The sequence below is a fragment of the Aptenodytes forsteri genome, unplaced genomic scaffold, assembly GCF_000699145.1.
Source record: "Aptenodytes forsteri isolate BGI_AS27 unplaced genomic scaffold, ASM69914v1 Scaffold284, whole genome shotgun sequence".
NCBI classification, from domain to species: Eukaryota; Metazoa; Chordata; class Aves; order Sphenisciformes; family Spheniscidae; genus Aptenodytes; species Aptenodytes forsteri.
Window position 1 is genome coordinate 4859295 of NW_008794445.1, and position 24283 is coordinate 4883577.

A 24283-nucleotide genomic window follows, 5' to 3' on the forward strand; every position below is an offset into this window, starting at 1 on the left:
GAGAAGGAAGTATGCTATTAGTATTTTTCTTCAAAGGACACTTTTACACGTTATGATCCAGGGAGGAGCTAAACAGGGTCCTGCTTTTCCTATGTACCGCACCCTTTAATCATCCGAGGCATACAAGGAGTTCTGGGGGCTTGTAGTGTGGAGGTGGGTGCTGGGGAGGAGCAGAGAGATGTTTCAGCCGCAGAGGGGCCCGAAGGCACAGATTCGCAGAGTGCGGTTTCCATGGCAGTGCTATGGAAACCAGGTTCTGCCGCTCACTGCTGCTCAGGGTGGAATTTCAATGCTTCATGCAGCCCTGGTACCCAAGAAACAACAAACCCACAAACAAAACCGCACCAAAACTGTAGGTGCCTCATAAAAGCACGGTTTCTCATTCAGCCTGTATGCCCTGCCTGCCACCCTGGGGGAGGAAAGGACGAGCAAGCCCAAATCAGCTAAAATTAGAGCTTGTTACACACCTGTGTCCCTGCCTCCATCTTGGCCCCTCAGAATAGTTTTAGAGGTTCAAATAAGTTTGATCAGCTCTAGGATATTTGATCTGCTGTTATATGTGGGCTGCTGAATGCAGTCTGGAAGCTGAGTGATTGTATTGCGAAGAGTGGGGATGCAGAGGCCTAAGGAAGACCCAAAGCAAGAAGAGCTCTCTTCTGCTCTTGGCTCATCTGCATGACCTCTGAATCACTTGGGTTCCCCATGCCTCAATTTCCCCATCTGTAGAACAGAAATGATAATGATACCGCCCCATAGACTGGGAAAGTTTGACTTCACCTGTGAGTGCAAGCAAGTACTTGGAGTATTTGGGCTACTGTGAAACTTAGTTAATGTTTGGAAAGTAGTTTGAGGCCCTCCGATGAAAGTGGTTAGAAAACTGCCAAATTTTGCCAGCTTCCAGATCAACAGCCTGTAAGAAGTTGTACTTAAAGCTTATACAGGCCTCACCCTCATGTTCCCTCTGATCTGCATTTCTCCTGCAGGATGGAGCACTGGCACTGTGATGTGGTAGCACACAGAGATTGGAATACAGTTGTTTTAGTAGTAATACTGGGAGCATTAGGCCTGCAGTACCAAAAACATCCCTTGCATAGGAAGGAAAAGGAAGATAGTGTAAAGGTCGATCTTTGATTTTACAACCTCTCAGTGATGGCTGACTTTGACCAGTGTAGCTTGAAACCCAGCAACCAGTTTAGCCTACTTAAAATTTGCCAGTGATTTGCCTGGGATGGTGGTGAATATGTCCCTATGCCAGTAACCATGTCAAAGCACCCTTTGGCTGGGGGGGCCAGAGTCAGAAGAAGCCATAGGAGGCAACCTTCTACCCTCTTTTGTCCTACTTTTGTACCAGCAGTGCCAGTTTTGGGCTCTGGAGCTCCTGGATGGCACCTCCTAAGGGAAGGTGGGCTTTGAAATTCCCTGGGTGCTGCGAGAGCATCCCTGGGGCATCCCACCACCACCACATGCCAGCAAGTATGGCACACGGCAACGGGTCAGTGAGTGCAGTCCATGCCTATGGTGAGGCACCGGTTTCTGAGCGTGTGCCCTATGGAGTGGAAAAGCACATAGCTGCCTGTGATGGCATGGACGTGCAAAGTCACAGCCGTGCAGTTTGTGATGCTGTGCAGAGCTGGAGAGGAAGCGGGGAGGGAAGTGCGGGTGCCGAAGGTCCCATATGCAGGTCCTCTGGTCCACCAGTCACCTTGGGGAGTGCTCCCCATCCGGCTGCGTTTCCTTAATGCTCAGAGAGAGACAGACAGTGGGGACATAGCACCTCACAACCTTTGAGGGCTGTGAGGATGACGGTAATAATAAGCGATAACTTGCTGCAAGAGCTGTCAGCCTTATAAATACCAAGCCTATGACAGTAACAACAGGATGGGCCTTAGTCATATGTTGGGGGGAGGATCTTGGAGAATCCTTGGGGGGCCCTGGCTGTGTTGTCAGAGTGGCACCCCCTTGCTTGCCAGGGATGTGGGCGAAGCTGGGGCCACCTCTTATCCTGAGAGCAGCCTTCCCTTGGGAATCAGCTGCCCCTCTCCCCCTGCGGAGGAATTGCCTTCTGCTTAATAAACGTCTGCTTGTAATAGTCTGAAACAAGGAGGCTAATCAAAGGCCCAGTTCTGTGGAACAGGGATGCTAAGTGACAAGATTAATTTCAGTAATCAAGCAGCTTAATTTGGACATTTTTTTCCTCTCTTCTCTGTTGCTGATGGAAATTGAGGCAAATCTCATTCTGGAGAGACACTCCTTCCCTGCCTGGTAGCACCACTCTCCAGTACTGAAAATGCTTGTGTAGGGATGGGAGGATGGGGTAGACAGAAGAGAGGAGTAGGAAAGGGTCACAAAGGACAGTATCAGAGAAGGTGTGTGGACTGCTATGACTGATGTTTCTCGAGCATCTTTCCTCTGGAAAGCTCCCAAAGTGTTTTATAGACTGCATCGCAAAGGCTCCAGTCAGCACTGAAATGCAGTCATCTTGGCTGGATTGCAGCAAGTCTTTGAAAGGACATGGAAATTTGACTGTTTAGGAGAGGGCAGGCAGGCAGGAGGCTATAACACCACCAAAAGGAAATCATTAGATGAGAGCCTGTGTGATGGGGTGGGACTTATCTGAAACACACCTGTGGCTGAAAGGTTTCACTCCTGCAATTAAAAATGAATTAGCCTTCATCCTTCAGTGTTGTGGAGTGCTGAGGACCCTGTTCCTCAGCTCAGCCAGAGCTGGTACCTCCAGCACAGCCTCCTGCAGCGCTGGCACCCGGCTCTCCGCCATCTGCCCAGCCACTGCTGCTGCTGCCTCACCTGCCCCAGGGCCGCCTGCAAGACCTCGCCAGACATGATGTCACTGAGCTCTGATGTCACAGTGAGCTGAGAATGTTTGTCAGTGAGCACCTAGGGGGCCTCAGCCCATCTTGTCCCTTCCCTGGTGACAGAGGATGGTGGAGGCAGCTGGTGAGAGGGTTGGGAAAAAACCCAGAAAATGTGATTTATGGTGAGGCAGGAAGAGCTGGGTCCCTGCTCCGGTCTCGTGAGGAAACCCTTCTTCTTTAGTCACAATTTAGACAGGAGAACAGATTCCCAAGGGATATAGTGAAGTTTAGGACTGAGTAAAGCCCTGGGTGGGGGTGTTTTCTTGGGGGTAGTTTTGCGCTGGCCTAAGGGTGAGGTGTGTGTGTGTGGGCAGGCTGGAGAGGACAGTCTAATAATAGCTATTTACTCATTCAAACGCCTGTGATCTGAGGAAGCCTGGACAGGCACCCAGTGGCGTGTGGCAGAGCCCTCCGGAGCTAGTGGAGTGGGTTTAAGGGAATGACGTCCTCGCCTGAGGCAGTGAGGTTTCAGGTCTGGCAGCTTTCCACATCGGCCTCTCCAATCCCTCCGTGTCAGCGTGCTCCTTTGGTGCTGGCACCTCTCTCGCACGTCCCCCCTCTCCCTTTCACTCCCCGTGGGGGGCATCTTTAACTTGACTGCACCCCCTGCCATCTTCTGGCAATCAATTTTTCGGAGACAATCTGTGACGTTCCCGAACCCCCTCCTTTCCCTCTCCTCCTTCCCCTCTCTCCCTCCTGCTGACTTGTTATTATGTACTGCAGCTGCCCGGAGGATTTTTAAATAGACCGATAATCGCACAGCAGCTCCTCTTGGAAGTTTAAATATAACCTCCTTGTTAATCTCGCGTGTGGCAGCAGCACAGCACCTGGGGAAGGGAGGAATGGACAAGCACTAACCCATGGCTTTACGTGAGGGCCGGAGGGCTCAGGATTTTCTTTTGAGTGAAATAATCAGGAAATTGCCTTTTTTCTTTTAACCAGAATAGCTCTGAGGTTGGTGCAAGGTGCCAAACTGATGATTTTTGCAGCACAAAATTCTTTTCTTAGCTGCCATCCCAGGTACAGCACGAGGGAAGGCTGCCCTGCAGCCGTCCTCCCATTTCCCCTGGTTTGGGCCAGCCTCTTGCCCCTGCTCCAGCAAAGCCCCCCTGGGAGGCAGTGGGCAGCTCAGACCTCCTCCACCCCTCGCCTTCCTGCAACAGGTTAGCAGTTGTGCATGTCATGCTGAAGGAGGTGTTTCAGAAGGATCAATAGGGAGCTAGGCAAAGATCCTGCAGATTACTTCCCATATTGTTTTGTGGCAATAGGCTGATTTCAATCTCATTTCTAGCTCTCCAAATAACTAATTTACTCCTCAGACTGGAGTATGGTTTGCTGAACGTCATAGTTTGGTGACACTACAGAGGAGATCACAATTAATAATGGATTTTCCCAAAGGACCTGTTCTAAAAGGGCAAATCTAGTGCTCACTAGCCCATTAAATGTGGTGAGACACTTTCAAACACTAACTATTGCCTGTTGCTTTAGGTTAATAGGATCCCTACTCTTCCTGCATCCCAAATGCAGCCATCTTCTCGTACAGACGGACGAGGGATGTGCATGAGGGATCACATCCTAACTAGTTCTTGTGCTGTTGTTGGAGGGAGGATCTAGCTGGCTGTTCAGGGACGTGGGTTGTATTTCCTCCAGTCTGCTGAATTGGTACATACCGGGAAGTTTGGTCCACACCGACACCAGGAAGGTTGTTTCTCTACTTTATTTTCCTCCTCTGTGGAAAAAAAAGGGGACACTGTCAATTTATTTTGAGCAGTGCTATAGAAAACCTAAGTATTATTATCTGAGTACCCAGAACAAAAAATAGTACTATTGATGCTAAATTATCCATCCATTTTAATAATCCAGCCATAGTAATTGCTAGAGCTGGGGGACTAATTCACAACACATAATTTATTCAGTGAATTTAGCTTCTTTTTCTGCTCATGGAATATCAATTGTGCGGATCATAATTTCCTCAAATTTATTTGAATTTATTCAGTGAACTTCTTGGAAAATATTTACTCTATGGATTGATACAGGCTGCATTACTTAATTATGGTTGGTCAGAGAGATCTATTTGGTATTGTTTCTATTCCCTTGTTGAATGAGTACACAAGCACTTCTGGCTTGAATACTTGCATATGAACATGGAAGATGTACACTTCTGCAAGTTTTTGCACATTTCCATACATGAATATGCAGATAAAACTGCTATACAGGAGCATTGACAGCAAACAAACACAGACAAGCCAGGTCTAAGCAATTTTGCATAAAATATGTGAATGAGTATTTTTAAAGGGCCTCAATTACCAGGACAAAAGTCTAATTTTACAGCGAAGTAACCTGGTCCTTGGTAAATGGCATCTTGAATGGCGATAATGGCGTGTTGAATCAGAACCTAATAATTTACCTCTTTGCCTCTTTCTGCTGCTCAGTACAATGATTTCCTGTAGTAATATAGTCCCCAGCTTGGACATATATTTTATGAAGACTGTTTTCTTCTTTTTTAGCTGGCTGTATTTGTGTGACGCTCACTGTAAATGTGCTTGTGTCCTGCAATGGGTAGTGCTTGTCTGAATGGGAGACCCGATTGTCTCACTTCCATTAGTTATCCATGTCTAACCTGTCTCCCTCGCTCCCTCCTCCCACATCAGAAATGAGATGCAGTGTAGTGTGGCTAATTTGAAACTTTCTAAACCACAGAATTGTAAATGTTTCCAAATGTCTGTCTCTGGCTTATGGTGTAGGAGTGTGAGGGATCATGTTCATGAGGACATTTGTGCACACCTGGGAGTAGGGTGATCAACACAGAGTGGGATAGGGAACAAGCAGGAAGAACTGGACAGTCTTGAGGACTACAGTATAGAAAGAGGGTGAAATGCACCGGTGTGAAGTCCAGGGACATGCAGATAGACAGGTCTACAGTGCCTGGTTTGGAGCCATGTGGTAGAACCCACACTATATCTGAAGGACTTGAGCAGCAGAAATTGTTTGGAGGGTGCAGCACTAACATATTTCTGTTTCTTCTAGCTGGTCTGGGTGACTTTGCACAGTCTGCTGGCCTGTATGGGAAGATTCCTTGTTACTCCTACTAATTGATCCTAAAAACAATGGGATTATCATCAGTTAGAAGCAAATGAAAAAGAAAAAAAGTGGGAGTATTATTTACTGATGTGATGACTGAGCCTTTGATATGAGACATCAGCATAAAAGGCAATTATGTTCCTAGGTGCCAGGCAGGATATTTCCTGCCAAGGCAGGGAAGTATCAGTATCATTGTAAAAGGCTCTACTGTAATTTCCTCTGTGTACAATTCTGCGTATAATTCCAGTTATCCCAATTAAAGCAAAACGGAGTCAGAAAAGTATCTAGTTGGTAGAGAGAGCGGAGAACATGTTTTACAAGAGGAGACTAAGGCAGTGTAGCTTATCTAACCTGGCAAAATGCAGGCTGAAAGAATATAAAAGGCTGTCCTCCATTAAAACAAGAGTGAGGTGAAAATACCCGGGCAGTAAGAGAGCTCTTCAAGGTAGACAGCAACTAGGTATTAACTGCCCAGGAACAGGCTTTGGCAGAAAGTCATCGGTACGGCGAGGTTCTGCCCCAACTTCCAAACTGCATAGGGAAAGCAAGAAACCTAACCCCTCTTCAGTGAGAGCATGGTAGGTTCCTGAAAAGACTTATATGGAGAGGCTGTCTGGGAGACCGGGGCTGGGACATCCCTTCCAGACTGCTGTTCCTTAATTACATCAAACCCCATGTAGGCACTCTGTTCTTCAGAATTAAAAGGACCTTAATTCAGTTTAGTTCAATTTTCTTCTAAGGGTTGCTTTAATTTGGAAGAACTGTGTCCATTCAAGGCTAATGTGATTTAATGAATTCATGCTAAACTCACAACTTCAGTTAATTTGGATTAATTTTCCCAATCGTTCCTCAGCAGACAACCCTTAAGACATGTAGTAGAAATGGCCAAGAAATCATGATCACTTCAGTCCTGCTTGTGATTCAGTTCTAAGCTGGCAAGCAGATTTTCTGACTGCAGAAGGCCTGAAGAAACATCTGGCCATGTCTAACGTGCCTCTCCCTGGAGAGGTGCTAAGAAAGGTGCGAGCTCCCAGACCCGGTGTTTTGGCTGTCCTCTTGTGTTTCACCTCCCTACTGCAGGGGCTGAGCGGAGCGGCTGAACAGCCTGGGCTTATCCTTATTTGGGAGGAGTATTAGTACTGTCCCATGGGAAGGTGGGCTGTGTGGGACAACCTATCCTGAAAGGTGGGGTTGGCTTTGGCAGTAGATCCAGGGGAGTGCTGGCTGCTTGGCTGGGTGCTAAGAAGCTACCTGCGCGTAGGAAAAAATATCATCTTTTAATTCCCTGAACTGCACTCCGTTGATTATCATTGCCAGCTTCCAGGAAAGAAAACGCGTTTCTCTGTAATGCTGTTCTAAGGGGTTTACAGCTCAGTTGCGATGGGTGCTGTTATTTCTGTTACTGCTATTAGTCGGCGCATCCTTATTTGCCTGTTTCTGGACGGCACACCACGAGCAGGAGGTCTGCCAGGCTTTGGAGAGTGCGTAAGGGTTCACTGCCGGCAGGCCCCGGCAGCGGCTGGGAGCGGCAGGAGGATTTAGCGGTGCAGAGCGCGGCCGCCACCGCCGCGCAGGAAGGGACCGTGCTGCCGCGGCTCTGCATGTTGCCATGGAAACAAAGCTGGATCCTTAATCGGGATGCGCTTCTATGTGGACGTGAATCCACGTCTCCTGTCCTTTTGGTCTCACCTCCTGCTGCCCCAGTCCCAGCCACACGGTCATGGCCACCCCGTGCCCAGCGGGTGGGAGGGGAGCCGATGCGGAGGAACACTGTGGGGCTGGGGGGTGCAGGAGAAGGGTCCGAGGTGGGCCTGAGAGAAAAGGTTTAAGATATTCCCTGTGCCCTGGGGAGTGGAGAACAACCTCTGCTGAGGCGGTGGGGGCAAAGGGAGCCCAAGGAGCAGGCAGCAAGGGTAAGTCTGCCATGGCAGCAGTGGTAGGAAGCACCCCGAGATACTGGGGTGCCCAGGTACTGCAGGAAGGGAGTGAGTCTTGGGAAGGTCATAGCTGCATGGCACGGTTTGTAGACCTTTAGGTAGCACCCAGCAGGCTAGCTCCAGGGGTGGTACAATCATGTCATCACAAATTTAGCTCAGGGACTGTACTGAAGCCACTCTTCAGCTTCAGTGATCCAAGCCAATACTTCTGCAAGGTGTTCTGTGCCTTGTGGGCTACTAGGTTGTCCAGGTTAACTCTGGCATCTCTGACGTGAGGCTGTGGCATTACACAATCCAGGCATGGTTTTGAGAGGCCTGGAGATGTGAGGAGGCTGTTGTTAGGAAGTTGAAGCAATCATACAATGTGCTTAAAACAAGCTTATGCAGATATGGGTGAGCAAAGAGATCTCATCTATTGTATTTCCTCTGCATTGAGTACATCAGCTGAGAAGAAAAATTTGCTAAATGAAAATCTTTTCAGTTGTAATACCTAGCCCATTCAATACCTGGAGGGGAGCACTTCAGGGAAAACCTAGAAGCTGTAGCAAAAGCTCTTGGCACTTCAAGAGGCAGTAATCTCCCTTCTGAGACCATAAAGACTGCAAGTTGCTGTTTAGCTCTGAGGAGGTGGTTTGGTGCAAGCTGTAGGATGGAAAGTGTTGCTCCCTTACAGTCCTGAAAAATCCCCCACCAAGACTCACCAGGAACGGGACCAGTTTATGTCTACTGACCACATCCCAGCAGGAGGGATTATGACCAGCTTGCTTAAGTCCTCCTGCAGCTTCTATCTGAAATGCTGTTCATCTTTAATTTAGACTGTAAACCATTGGCCAGCATCACTGTACGCTGTTAAAACGTTGCTGTCAGTGTGCCCAGAGGACTGAGGGCTTCCTTCGTCGAAGTCCAAGACACACAATTGACCATGTGTAAGGAAGTAAACTGCCTTGTTTAGGGGAGCCCTGGGAAGGGTTGAGTCCAAGGCCGGGAGGGCTTGTATGATTAATCTTTGCTGAAACAGACATGCTGGTGCTTATGGAGCGAAGTGAAAATCTTCTGGGGACCCAACAATTTGCTTGTTGCATAGCAATGAAATAGGGGAATTATCAATGGGCTGTGCAAAGTCCCCCCCCAGCAGACAGCTGAAGGGGAACTCGTGGCCCTCAGAAAGCTCCCTGTAAAAAAGAGGATTTACGATCCTCAGCCCTTTATGTATGGATGGAGTATGTACATTTTAAAACATGCAAATATGTAAAAATATTGCATACTTTTTCTCCCTTGGATATCGTAGAGCTACATTATAAAGAGAGATTCCATGGGAAGGAAGGCCAGTGAGGTATATCTGTAAAGGCTGTGTTTTCCCACTGATGAATAGAGAGGTTGTGTCCATAGCCTACTGCTGAATGCGCAAGGAGCCTGACCACGTTCTCACTTCCACCTAGAGAGTGTGGTGTGACTTTGAAGTTAGTGCAGTTAGCCTGATGAGTGAAAGGAGAAAAAGATCTACTATCAGCCCTTAGAAATTACTAGGTAACATAACAAGAGCAGCTGGACACCAGATGAGCTGTAGAGCACTGGGTTGGTATCTCCCACGCAGTGTGCTTCATTCACCAAGCATGCCCACTCTGCAAGGCTGCATGCCTTGAATAGCACTGATGCCAAGGTGATGAACATACATAGTTCTTAAACTCTGTTTCTTCTACTCGTAGCACAGAGAAGAGGAGAACATCCTCTGAGATAAAGGGTGCACAGCGACTGCTGCAGGCTCCTACGCAGTGCAGACGGATGCATAGTGTAGGAAGGTACACATCCTGCATCCACTGAGCTAATGAAAAGGTCGAGCTTCTTGCACTAGCCACCAGACTTGAAGGAAAGGTTTTTCAGCTCAGTACTTTTCAGGAGGCAGATATTCAGAGGTTTTACATGAAAAGGGGAAGAGGCACTTCTTCCTACTAGCCAAAAAAAGTATCCTGAAGCTATATGACCAGAGCGATGACTTTGTCTCAGCTTCCAGAATTGCTTAGCTGCACCCTGCCAATAAACCTTTCTGTGGCTATTCCCTTCCCACAAGTGTTGCTTCTTCTGACCTGCTTAAAGGAAAGATAGTTTTGGTTTAGGTTTTTTTTTTTTTTAACCCAGATCATCTTGGTGTATATTAATTAGATGACTGCTTGCCTCCATGAAAGATGAGTCCTGAAGGACTGTGCTTTGTCAGGAAGAATAAAGTCTGTTAAAACCATGTCTCCAATGCTTTCACCCACAATTTGAAGGCATGCAGGCTCTCTTCCTCTGGGCTGTGGCCAGGGCTGTGTAGTGAAGCAGCCTTTGTAATCCTTGGCTTCTCTTTGAGAGCACTAACCAGAGGCCTAATTAGCTCTGAATGCATATGTGGTGATGTAGACACTAATCTTCAGTAGGCTGGACTGCACCATCACCTTATTTCGCAGGGATCATTGTCAGATGCTAATCCATTTCAGGTGCTGCCAGCCTGAGTTGGAGTGGAACTGGCATACTGGAGATGAGGCAATTTGCCTATCTTGAGCCATCCTGCATGTGTGTATATATATATACACCTGCATGCACTGAAGAACCTCGAGGCAGCTGTGTACAAGAAGACAAGAAATAATGAGACAGAGTGATACAAAGTGGAAGGGAAAGACAAAGCATCACAGCCAACGGCTCTTCCCTTGCAGGAGATGCAGTCCTGGACATGGCTTTTTCTTTCCCCTCTGATATTCTTATTTGTTCATCTTTGTCATGGGCCGTGGCCAGGCAATGTTCAGACTGAATAGCTCGTTTCTCTCTGGCTTGCTGTAGCTCCTGCTGATGCTTCCATCTACTTCCCACTCCCCCGTCGTGCTGGAGTGTGTGGTTAAGAAAGAGGACAGACAACGGGAGATGGAGGAAAACAAGATGCATCAGCTTTGCCTTTGAGTCAGTCAAAGAGCTATTTCTATACCTTACATGGTTCACCCTGGCTTTTATTCTCTCAGATGCTTTTGTTACTTTTATTATTAACGGCCAGTAGAGGCAAATTCTTTTGCTGCTCCATCAATCCCTTTCTCTGCTGTGCGATCCTCGACAGAAATCTCAGTGCCTCATTTGTGTGTATGATCTTGAAAAAGATATGGCAGTTCAGTCCCAGACTTGGTTTTTGTTTAAAAAAGTACAAAGCCTAATATAGATAGAAAAATTTGAATTCAAGTACAAAAAGAGCATCTTATTTATTATGCTGCTGCTTTTAAGTTATATCAAGGGCATATTGAATATATAGATGGCACCTTCTATTAATGTGCGGGTAAGTACAGAAAAAACAGTGAATTCAATTATGTGTGCTCCGGCACAAAGTTAAGCTGACTAGAGATGGGCTCATTGACTTTCATAGCCTGAACAAAAAGAAGTACAGAACTGAACCTCATAGCACCTTTATTGCAAAGTCAGATGGACTGATTCCCTCTCCCAAATCCTCTTCATCAAACCCTGAGGAATGTAAATGTTCATGTGCGTAGATCGTGGAGATGGATATAATGGTCCTTACAGCACCAGTCACTGTAGCAATCATGAATGTGAATTGTTTCTGGAACTGTGGGGAGATTGCAAACTCTAGCCCTGCAAGTCTCCTATGGTCCAGTCTTTTACCAAGAACAACTTCCAGTTCATTGGAGTTCAGAAATGGCTTTTCCTTGAATAGGGGGTTTGACACAATTTCTGCTTCAGTCTCATAGCAGCAAGGGGTATGGCAAATGGCTGTTAATCATCAGGGCAAAGAAAAGGAACTAAAGAGCTATGATCCCAATACAAAATAATAGGAAGCAATAATTCAGCAGGTGTGGATTTGGCAGAACATCCTGCAAATGTTTGGATGGGCATATGTGCATGCAGGGGACTTCATACGTTTGTGTTTTTGTCTGTAAAGCTGTAGGAAACTTCCTATTGAGTTTCTGAGACTTAATAGATGGGAGCTCAAGAAGAATATTTGAGGAGGGAGCTTCTTTCCTTTCTAATATCTGTGTAAATAACTCCATGTGCTTTATTGGTCTCAGTCTCCACAGTGGGGAAGAGGAGAATCAATAATCGTTTAAAACTTTGTGAATCAATTAGATGAGCAAGACAGGCATGACAGCAGCTTCCTGACAGAGGCACTGCTCACTGGTTGATTAGGAAGGAGAGCTGGGTAGAGGGAAGGTAGGCGCTACCATGCTTTCATCCATCCTGGAGCACGAGAGGTAACTAGCTATGGCCAAAGCCAGCTCTGATGGGGATCAGGCCTTCAAGCATGACAAATGGGGCCGCATATTGAAATCCTTATTACGTGTTCCAGCCAAGGACTCTCGTAACACGGTGATACAGTTGCTTTCCAAAGCAGGGGCTGAATCCAGAGTCCAGGTCCAATGGTTCAGGAATCCACCTCCGGTTCTTCTCCTTAGGCTTAGAGAGTCCCCAGCTAGATCTGAAATCAGAAGGAGTGTCACCATGGCAGTGCAGGCCAGGATTTGAACTGGTTCACTCTCCTGACATGGCAGCTCTACTGGACCTGAGCTGGAGTTTGCATACAGTGCTAATGCATGGATGCCTTAGGGCCAGCTCATGATTTCTGTGCCTCCTGTTGCCTGGTGCAGGCATACACATTATGTGCTAATGAAACAGCTGCTTGCCAGCAGCATGTCCAAGCAGAAGTGGACCAGGGTACTGTTTCTTCATTTTACACCTGGGCTCTTTTGTACTATCATGGCAGCATAAGGAAGGTGGAAAAACACCTCTTAAAACGCACCACACGGAGCTGCCTTCTCACCTGGTGCACAGCGAGGGTTCGACATTGCTCCTGTCCCAGCCCATGCTGTAAAACACAGGTTGGAGTGAGCTGGGGTGAGTCAGGTTTGGGAGAGCTCAGGGCAGGGAGGAGGTGTACTCTGAGCGAGCAGCACCTCCTTTCCAAAGTGATAGGATCTGATTTGGAGGGTGCAGTGAAGGGTAGCGTGGATCCTCAGTCTCAGAAAGCTGTGAGTATGAAATGGCTGAATGCTTACTCCCAAGCTCAGGAGGAGAAATGGTAGGATCACTTCTTTCTGAATTTTGGGTCCACCTCACGGCAGGAAGCCAGTGACCTGGGCTAACCAAATAAACCTGGCTGTATTTGTGGGACTGAGTCCCCAGGTAAGAGCGGTGCGTGAACGCAGGGAAGCAAAGACAGCAGCACATATGCTCCACACCTTCTCTTCACACCACAGAGCAAAACAGTGCCAAGGAGGCAGTCAGAAACCAGCCCTGGAGAAGGAGGCCTGGGTGGGCAGGGTGAGGGAAATCTTGACTTGACTCCTGCCTGCCCCTAGTTATCTGGCACAAGAGGTCCAGGCGGGTGGTCCGTCAGCCCTCCCTCCTCTTCTCCAGCATCTCTGCAGTCCCAGCAGGCTGCCGGGGGATGAGTCCCTCTTTGGGGTGAAGGTAGCGATGCCCAGCCCTGACACCGGCGGGCCGTGCCGTACCCTGTGCGGCGCTGCGGGGAGTGATGGGATGCGGGGAGCGATGTGGGGCCGTCCCTGCTGGCTGCCAGCACCAGCTGTAAGGAGCTTACGGCCAGGGCTGTATTACGTGTGCGTGGTTGCCAGGGAAACTCCGCTGCTGAACTGGGACCAAAGCGGTGGGGGCCTGACCTTTTCTTTTCGTACTCAGAGCATCAATTATGACCCTCTTAGAGAAGAGGCAGCCAGGTACAGGGCAGTGGGAAATGTGGAGCCTCTGTAATCTAGTCAGATCTCAGCTCTTGGTTTTGTCCCCTTGCTAGAGAGTTCTCCCATTTTAAGTGGGTTTTTTCTGTGGGTTATTTTAGTTTTTTTTCGAGTAAGAGCGTTGCCTATTTACTGCTGGGAAACTGGATGAGGCTGAAGCCTTTTACTGCTCCTTGCCTTAAGGAAAGTGGACACATCTACACAGGCTTTGCCTTCAGCTGCTTGCTTACTTGCACTCTGAGGTAACACTGATCTGATCCAAAGGGTATGTAAGCTATATCAATGCGTTGAAAATGATCTAAACTCGTTAATAAGGCCAGCCTCTAAGAAAAGACTAAGTCCTGGCACAACATTACCTTAAGTTGGCTACTTTGCTTTGGCTGTGGTCTGGCCAGCTCAGAGCATGGGCACAGCCAACTTCACTCTGTCCATAAAGGCTGAGTAGACTTTGGCATCACCAGGACTGCAGGTGCCACGTGTTAGGACGTAGAGCAACTAACAGCCTTGCCCGCAGAAGGTTAATGCTTAAATAAGCAATGCAGAATTTGAGCGAAAGGGGGTATCACTACTTCATGAGACAGAAGGGGAATAGAGGCCCTCACAGACACACTCTTGCCTGTCCACAGCTGGGCCACAGTGAGGGGAGATCTTCAGGTCCTGAGAGGCTCAGAGGGCATTGGATGCAATGCTGAACTTCCAGGGCTTGTCTAAATAGACTCTGTGAACCTTTGGAGGTTCAGCTCATAATAAGGTTTGCTCATAATAAGAGACCAAAGGCATACTTGATGAAATGGAAGAGCAGTTAATTTAGAATTGATAAAAAGAAATAGTATTTCACCCTGGATAGTTGATTTGAGAAATTTATTCAATGACATCTTGCCAAATACTGTGACTGGACTTTTTTAAAGAGTGCCGGATAGTTTTATGGCTGCTATTGATTAATATGGCTATACCAATGACATCCCATTCAGTTTACAGTCAAAATTCAGTCCCTAGTCTGGAGGGTAAGAGAGCCAGAAAAGAATCCCCAGGCAAACACCATGATGTAATTGGATGGATGAGTAATGGAGCAGTCTGACTTTCCTCTAACTGTTTTGGGCTGTCAATGTCAGGATATTAAGCCATCCTAGTGGGCTTGTCCGAGCTGGGACAGGGGAGCTAGGCCTGGGCTGTCCAGATTGCCAGCATGGTATAACATGGCACCTGGTGGGCAGAATCTACCCAGAGTGACCAGTGGTTTAATCCATCCATGTAAGCTTATCAAACAAGGAAACACAGGCATACGGAGGTGAAAATGGAAATGCAACAAGCCTGGTGTGAAAACTGTTTATCCTGGCAGCTTGCTAACTGCTATTTCCCCTCTGTGGAAAAGTGCTGGCATCCATATGTGATGCTCTGAGAAGCTGGTATTGCATACCATCACATACTAGCCTGCTCTGACCAGTGATTGTGTATAAAATTCATAAATGGTGCACCCTCTCCTTAGCTGAACAACTTTTGGGGTTTTTCTCTGAATTGTATACGTCAGACAATGGCCCTGGTGTGTTTGACTCTTTTTCATCTTTTTTATTAACTGCATGTGCTATGGAGTGAAACAATCCCAAGATCAAGATTACAGAATCTAGGGTATATTGCGTTTCCTCTGTTGCAAAATGCTTAGAATGAATGACTTCTGTAGACCCTTAAGTGGAAAGTGGAAATCACTTAGCTGTTTTCAGCCTTTGAGTCATCTTTAATCAGAGACCTTTTTATTGCAGCTCTCAGGAACTCCTTGGTGCTGGAGCACTTGCACAGTTGCCCCTGGGCTAGGGCTCTGCAGCAGATCTGTTTCCACTGCTACAGAGAGATGAATGTCCAAGCCATGACTGGGATCTGTGTACATGATGATACTTATGTGTATAGTTAATGTCATTATACATGTGAATGTTGGTACATTTGTTACCGTTTACCAGGGTAACAAAGCCGAGCTACACTAGCAACTCTAGATTCCTTATCACAATTATTCTCAGTAGTCACTAGGGATTGTGGCTTCCAGAGAAGACTTAGAGAGTCAACAGCCATTCTCCTATTTGCCACAGACCTTCTTTCCTGGCCACTTGTATGCCCTGCCTAGCAGGGACCAGAAGGACAGCAACACGCTCTCCCGTAAGAGAGGACTCTTACAGCCCTGCCCTAATTTGTCACAGTATATCCTGCCTGCCTTTCCATCAGTGGGGACACCAAACCGGGTTCTCTCCCTTTCACTCATCCACCAATTTCTGTAATCACTTCTCTGTAACCATCACCTCTGAGCTATGTATCCTTCTGTCAAATACAGCCAGTGCGTTCAGTAGTTATTATGAGAACAAGGGACGGAACTGATAAATTACATGGTTATGTAAACCACATTTCTGCATCTAATGAATTTGAACTTCCCACTGACGGCACGTTCCCAGAGCAACTCTCAGGATTTTCACCAAGAAAGATCTACTCATCAGTGAATCAGAGCACTGGGAAAGGATTGCAGGAGGTCATCTGCTCCATCTGCTGTGCAAGCCAAAATCAGCAATAACCCAGGGAACCTGTTCCAGTAAGACAAGAAAGTTTTGAAATCCTACTAAATAGTATCAACTAGGCAGAGAGTCATTAAGAAATGACACAGTCCAACATGCTCCAACCTTACTTCAAGTAGGTTTTGCTGTGAATATGTGTATTTGTGGAAATGTGAGCATGTATGTTTGTGAGAGATGCAGAGATGCTGTTCTAGATGCCAGTCCCACGACAGGGACGTTGTGCTAGGGCTGTAGTGTCACCATGTTCTCATAGTCCCTACTGCAAGCACTCAAGGAAAGGACTCGTACAGGATGATGCAGCATGTAATATTAAAACCAGAGTTTTCTTGTATTGAGTCGTTGAAAACTAAATAAAAAAATTAAATGTGGGGAGAAAAAACAAACAGGTGGAAGATCCTGACTGCAGGCTAGCCTGAGGCAGTGATGCATTTGTGGTAAGAATAAACAGGAGTAAATGAACACTTAAGCAACAAAGATCCTGATTTCCTGTCAGATCTGTTATAACAAACGGGACTCAGAAATATAGAAAATTTAATTATAAGACTTTGAACTGTTGTGGCATTTTCCATCACGAACAATAAAACTCCCAGTGAATCAGGTATCCCACCAGGACTGTGACAAATAGGTACACAATGGTGTCTCAATTTTGAAGAAAAGAAATGCATAGGTAGGGAAATTAAGGTCTGTGTTTTCCCAGAAGTTATTTGGTGCTTGCTCACTCCTTTTTGCCTCCACAAAATGTGTGGTAGGCAGGGCTGAAGTCTAAACAAGAGGAAGCCCAGTGTGATTTGTCTGTAGGTCACAGAGGAATTTTGCAAATCAAGACTGTACTGAAGACACACGAACAGCTTTTCTTCTAAATCAAGAAAATGAGAAGAGGGCTTTGGAAAGTGATAGTGGCTTGAGTCGTTAGGATCTTAGAGGATCCCCTTTGCAAACTGGAAAGAAAGGGAAGGGCAGACCCCAGTTGTTAAATTATGGCTGCACATGAAGCTTAATGCAGCAGCAAATGGGGTTAGATATACTGATGTTCCCAAAAGCCTAATAAAAAGGGGCTACTCCCAGAGCAGCACAAATTGTATTTCTCCTGCACCTGTGCAGAGATAGCAACCTAGGGTATTTTGCAAAAACATGGTTTATTTCTCCAAATCTGAGAAGTAAACATATGCTCTTGACTTGTTCCTCACTCAAATTCCTTGTGCATAACTTGACACATCTGGTCCTTGTGGGGTCTGGCACTTGGACTGGAGCTAAAGGAACTTGCTACCAGTAGCAAAAATCTGTTCAGGGCCCAGCAACGGGAGGATGGTGCACAGAACCAGATTGCATTCAGGTAGGTTGCATGGAGGAAATATAACCTACTGATCTCACTTTTCAAGTCAGCAGTTATACTATGGCTCAGTGGAAGGCTCTCTAGTTCTTCAAGATGACTGGCCCACTGCAACCATTTTTGGGGATCGTGCGTTCCTCTGCTTTAGGTATGTTCTCGAGTCTGCCCCATGCTGAGAAGCAGTTTTGCTCTGGATAGTAAGATGTTGTTTGTAAGGCAATAATTGTTTTTGGTTGCCTGGGGAATGCAGAGAGGCTGTTAGGAAGGAACTTGTGAGAAAAGCACCCCAGGGACCTCTCCTGCCACATCTGAGTTAAATGGTTTGTTAAATGGCAGTGATTGGTTTCAACTGGTGCAGCTGCAGGAGGGCTCCTCAGGGAGTCACCTGCAGCCTTGCCAAGGGCCTGCATCCTGGGTGGGGGGGCTCAGACATGGCCTTCATGCAGTATCTGCATGGGCCTGCCCTTGAGGGACAGAAGGCACTGGGCAATTTAGAATTGGTGGCAATGACACTTGGTCGCTCTCTAAACCTTGTGCCACCTCCGCAAACGCCCTTCCATCCACCTAGGAACTTGCCAGCCACAGTCTCCAAGAGGAGGCTTCATGGTGAGTGCTTTTGCACCTTCACCATGTGCAATCCATCCTCCTTATCTGAGGGGTTAAATGTGCAGGAGGGGGAGGCAATGCTTGTCCCAGCAGCCATAAACTCAGAGCAGATTTTCTGTGGGAAGCCATCTGTCAGCTGGGGAGTGGTGCTGTGTCAATTGATCAGCTCCACCTCCAGCTCAGCTCTGCAAACTACAGATCCCTGACCTTGCAGGGTGACAGCGGGGGAGTACTAGGATCTCTGGAGGCATTGAGATCCTGTAATGGAGCCTCTACTCTTTCAGACTGGGTGAGGGACACCCTGCAGCATCTTCTTGTCTCTTGCAGCAGTTAGCTATGGGGATCCTGGGCTTGCAGGTGAAAGGGCTGCAGGAGAAAGACAAGCTTTTGTATTGTATTTCACGTGGATGATGTACAATGTAAGGGACTTCTACTTTGAACCCAACTTATCCCTATCCCAAACTTAAATGTGTCTCCCAGTGGCAATGCTGAACCATGTTTCTGCTGTTCCAAGGTGAAAAAGGGAGGTGGAGAGTGTGAAATTTCTACAGGAGAAAAATAGGAGCTTGTAGTGTTCTGTAAAAACCTTTAATGTCCAGAGGGGTAAAATATTCCTTTTTGGTTTTAGACTGTAATAAAGCAATAATGATTCTGTGGGGTATATGTGTGTAAAAATGGTAAAACCTCCTTAGATCTGCCTCTAGTTTAAAAGCTTTCACTGCAACACCACAGTGAGGTCAAATTCCTGCTCTGATAGCCCTGTGGTTCTCTGTCAGTTCATCTCCTTCTCTTTCTCCCTGACTTACCATCAGGTGTGTTCAAAAATACGGAGAGGAAGGAAATTGTGGCTCTCAGGCCTTTTTCTTAGTTTGCTTTTTGTCCCCCAAAAGGCACTTACTGAGATTCCCGTCCAGCTCTATCAGCAATTCTCCTGATTTATTATGAGAGGGACACTTTCTTCTACACTGTTGTCTGTTCTTCCTTCCTCACCCCTCTCTTTTTTGAGTGCTGAGTTGGTTAGGGAATGAAGAAAATTTGGCTAGCCCAAGTATTGGGGTGGTCAAATGCCAAGAGACATCTTGGCAAGCCAAAAGCTGGACTAGCTTGCACCTCCTTAATGCTCTCATTTTGAATAGAAGTTGCCTCTTCTTGCTGCTTCTATAATAAAAATGCAAGCAGTTGCTCAAGAGCAATTATTACATGCATAGCCAAGTGGTCTGTGCTGTTTGATTTAAGGAGGGGTGCTTACATTTCTCGGTGGAGAGGAATTGTTTAGCTGGGTTGCGGTAAAGCTATCTATTTGGTTTGTTGATTTTTGATGTTCTGATACACTCTGGTTAGTGAGGAGCCCCGAATTTTCTCCCCGAGTCTTTGGGGCTGAATTCCCTTCAACAGTTGGGCTGTGCACCGGTGTGGAACGAACTGTCAGTGGGCACTTTAGCTGGAGCACCTGACCCTATTTAAAGTCACGGGAGGGCAGTACCTCTCTGACCTCGCTATCATGCCTACTAACTCCTGCATGTGTGTGTGTATGCAGCCTTGAAATACTAGTGGATTTACCATCTCCCATCCCCTACTTGTCACTGACAGGTGAGGAAAGCACCCAGTATTTTTTCAGACAAGACTTCAAGACACTGTGTGTCAAATGTTCTCATAATTCAATAGCCAGGTCCTTCAGATCTTAGACTATCTGCTAGAAACTGTGGAAATTCACAGTCAATTCAGAGGTTCTTATGCATAAGTATAGAAAAGCTTTTGTTGAAGTTAATATAAAAATAAATACTAGTAATCAATGTAGCTGTCTCGCCTTTTCATGTTACAATAAGGCTGAGTCTTCGCACTCTAGCATTCAATTTGCTACAAGTGGCTTTCAAAGGCACAGTGCAATAAAGGGTATTGGAGATGCTTGTTCAGGCTTTCTTCAAACTCTGGCAGATGCTGTGGCAATAGTTTAATCTTTCCTCTGGCTTTCCTGATTTTCTCCGTAAGCTTCAAAGATAAAAAGTATCTTTTTATTGGAAGAGTAAGTTATTTTCCTGAGCACAGTTCTGGGAGAAGAGGGTGAATTCCAGTGATAGAAAGTATGAGCTATTTGCCACAGATTGAGAGGCTCAGTTGCTGCTCCTGTGTTTTTTGTCTCCAATTTGTTGCTGTCTTCTTTTCCTTTTTCTTTTTGTGTGCATTTATTTTTCCAGTGAGCAAAGAGCAGCCCTAAGAGTACTTTCATAAGTGGGTGGTGAGCTGTGTGGAGGAAGTGAACAAAGTTTAATCACCAAACCTCATAGAAGAGGTATGGGGATCTGGGAGCAAGGACTCTTTCGTATAGGATGTGACCCATAGGGAGTTCAGAAAAGAGAAACAAACAGCTTAAGGCTGGATGCAGGATCAGAGCTTTTTTTTCTGGAGTTGCTGAGCTATGGCATATTTTGCCAATAGAGAAAATGGCTATAGGTAGTCAAAACCATGACTAAAGAAGGGATGGATGGATGGATGGATGGATGGATGGATGATTAACTGGCATCTCTGCTGAAAAACAGCTTTGCCTGCCAGGCTGTAGGAGAATGAATTTGGTAGACAGCTGTTCTAAATGTGAATATCTTGAGGTAATGTCTTGAGGCATTTGCACAGTGAGTTTCCCCAGGTCTAAAACTCCTGACTACCTCCTTTTGGATCTCTGGTTCAGCTCTTCTGGCTTATTGAAAGAAGGTGGGGCTGCTATCTCAGTCCTAAAATTGGTGATTGGATTTGGAGAACTTTCTTATTGTAATGGGAATCTCTGCAGAGAGATATCATTTAATTCTGCCTTTTTTTTGTTTGTTTGTTTGTGATCTAATCCTACTCTGCAGAAGTCACTGGGAGTTTGCAGTTGATTTTAAAAGACAGAAGATCAATCCATAAGAGAGCATATTGGCAAATGCTTTTTCCATTCCTTTCTATCATGAATTGGGCAAAAGCAGGGATTTGGATTTTACTGGATCTGTCACAAACTGAAAGCCTGGTATCTTGTGAAATCCCAGGACGAAAAAGGCTTACACTATGCCATTGGAGAGCTGAGATCTGTACAAAACTCCCTTGGAGTCTTGGAGGTTATAAAATGGTACAAGTTCTGATTCTTGCAAAGATGAACTTGGTATGGTAGAAGGATATGAAAGCAATACCAAAAGAAATATTGAGCTGACATTTCTCTAAAACATGGTATAAACAAAACCCATGATAGTTTAGAATTTTATTTTTTCCACTTTAATATGTTTTATGTTGTTCTGAAACTGAGCCTTCACAGTTGTAGCACTCTGTGCTACTGCTTGCTTTGAGAGGAGCTTGCAGTGGAGGTTCTCAGAGCTATTTGTGTCCAACGGTTTTGCCTACTCTAGTTGTACTTCAGTCTGGATACTCAAGCTAGAGTGACTGTCCCAAACTAAATCAGTATCAAAGCTGCTGTGTATCCTGTTTATACTACATATAAGGTTATGATAATCCCGGGATTAAAGCTTTTAATTTCTACAGCCATGGAATATTTTGTACATATTTGCTTTTTCTGTCCTCACTTGTGTACCACTTGTTCCCTGTCTGTTAGAATCATGCCTAACATTTGAAACCTTTAAGTAATTTCGGCAACCTGCCTTTAAAAATAAAGTAAGGACAGCTGGTCATAAAAAGGCTTTTACTTCCTTCCCACTTGCTTCACTTAAATTTTAAATTTTTAAAAGTTAAAAATCCTTAAGCTCTGACCAAGACATGAAGTGTAAGATTCTGACTGTGTGCCTCCCCGTCCATGCTCAATGGGTTGACTAGGAATGCTGTTTATTTCCTTTGACCTATTCTTATTTTCTTTTTCTCTCTCTTCCTCTCTTTGACTTCCTATTCTAGGATGAGTCATCCATGTTCTTCCAGTTTGGCCCATCAATAGAACAGCAAGCCTCTGTCATGCTCAACATCATGGAAGAATATGACTGGTACATCTTCTCCATTGTCACTACTTACTTCCCTGGTTACCAGGACTTTGTGAACAAGATCCGCAGTACCATTGAGCACAGCTTTGTGGGTTGGGAACTGGAGGAGGTCCTCCTGTTGGACATGTCCCTGGACGATGGGGACTCAAAGATCCAGAACCAGCTCAAGAAGCTCCAAAGCCCTGTTATCCTCCTCTACTGCACAAAGGAAGAGGCCACCTACATTTTTGAGGTGGCCAACTCTGTGGGTCTGACAGGCTATGGTTACACGTGGATTGTGCCCAGCCTGGTGGCAGGGGATACAGACACAGTGCCATCCGAGTTCCCCACCGGGCTCATCTCTGTCTCATATGATGAATGGGACTACGGTCTTCCTGCCAGAGTGAGGGATGGAATAGCCATAATCACCACGGCTGCTTCTGATATGCTGTCTGAACACAGCTTCATCCCTGAGCCCAAGAGCAGCTGTTACAACACCCAGGAGAAAAGGATTTACCAGTCCAACATGCTCAACAGGTAAGGGAAGGGGCTGAGCCAGCCTTACAAAAGAGGGGTCAGAGAGAACCTCTGAGACCAGAATAATTCTGCTAGGGCACATGGTGCTTCCGGGCAGCAGGCGGTGTTGGCTAGAACCCGGGCAAAGTGAAGCGTGCTGATGGTGGGACCTGCGTTGCTGTGTGTCATGAGTGTCACTACTGTCACCCCCTTAGAAAGCCTCCATACAACACAGGGGGCAAGCCAGCATGAGGAAAAGGAACAATGAAGGCATAGTGCAAAAATTTGAGCATGCCCCTTGATGCACACTATTTTGCTTTTATAACAGTGCTGAACTTCTTGGAGTGTCTTTGCATGAATGGGTCTGTAACTCTCAGGTGGGTTCTTGCTGCAAGCAGTGGGGATGTTTGTATTGAAATCTAGAAGGCTCCAGGTTCTGTTCCAGGAACCAGCAGTATGTGAACGGGTGTCCTTTATAGGTGATGGTTGTGTAACCCACCTGGAATAGTTTCATGGCACCTGTTGTGTGAGGACCAAGTATCCTTCTGCTGTCTGTTAGCCCTGAATTACAGGAGAGAATGAAGTGCAGTGAGATCTGGAGATCTAGAGCTGCAAAAAGAGTTAGAGTCAACAACTCTGCTCAGCTCCTGCTTTATACTGGAAGCCTTTAAAGCCCTTGGGTGTCTTAAAGGTCCAGTTTACCTCAAAGAGGAGGACTTGTGCTATCACCCTGCTCATTGGCACCTTGTTGGCCATTGTCTACTGGGTGTTTTGGGTCCCATTCTCTCTTGTGCACATTATGCAGAGAGCCTAGGCACCTCCATCAGAATGGCAAGTTTTTCTAGATGGAAAAAGGCATTTAAAAATAGGGAAAACCTATTTGAGTAAACATCTTCTTTTGATCCAGATTCAGATTTTCTTAAGAAACAGTGCTAAGATGCCTGTTTAAGGTCATAGAGGAAGCCTGTGGTGGAACAACCTCTAGAACAGCACTCTGATTCCTAGATCTCCCTTTTTGTCCCAGCTGGAGTTTCAGTGTGTCTCTAAGCAACCCAGATAATTAGACACAGGAATAGCTGGGGGAGGTGGTATCTGCAATTAGCCAGATGCCCCCTGACCTGCTCAGCTGTCATTCTCCAATGTTTTACATATAAAATCCTTGGACAGGTTGGTCCCTTTGTGGTAGGACAAGGGGAATCCAGGCAGTAGCCATCAGGAGGGGTGGCCACACAGAGCTCAACATCTTTGTTCATTTGTCATGATGAATCATGGAACAGTGTAAATGTGAGGGATTGGTTTGCATGCTGTGACCCCTCACTGTCAACTGTACTAGGCAGATAGAGGGACTGGTGGACAAGAAAGCAGATTTTGCTTTGCCTGAAAGTCGGGCACTGAAAGAAAAGTCTATTCTTTGACCCATTATATTGTCCATAATGCTATCTGCTATTTGTTCTTTGTCTCTATGATCCATTGACTTATTACCAGGTCTTATTGCCTTTACTTCATCTTCCTCATACTGGCTTTTTGGTGTCTGCAAGCCTTGGAACCACCAAAGGTGCCCAAAGCTTTTATCAGTTTCCTTCCTAGCTAGACTTAGGGGTAAGGAGTGTTTTCTGCTGCTCTTTTGAGTCATCCCTGGAATGCTTAAGTGGGGAAAAGATATTTGATATATACAAAGTTATCAGAAGTAGCACCAAGGCAGGCTGCTGTTCTACCTTTCCAAATGAACAGGGATT

The 24283-nt window shown here is 46.2% G+C and overlaps 1 protein-coding gene across 1 annotated transcript in view; it reads left to right on the plus strand.

Annotated features, from left to right (window-relative positions):
* Nucleotides 1-24283, plus strand: part of GRIN2B (glutamate ionotropic receptor NMDA type subunit 2B) — a 173647-nt gene that overhangs the window by 30450 nt on the left and 118914 nt on the right. Inside the window, exon 2 of the mRNA XM_019474821.1 lies at nucleotides 21970-22568. Coding sequence (XP_019330366.1) covers nucleotides 21970-22568 — 599 coding nt within the window. The remainder of the gene's footprint in view (nucleotides 1-21969; nucleotides 22569-24283) is intronic.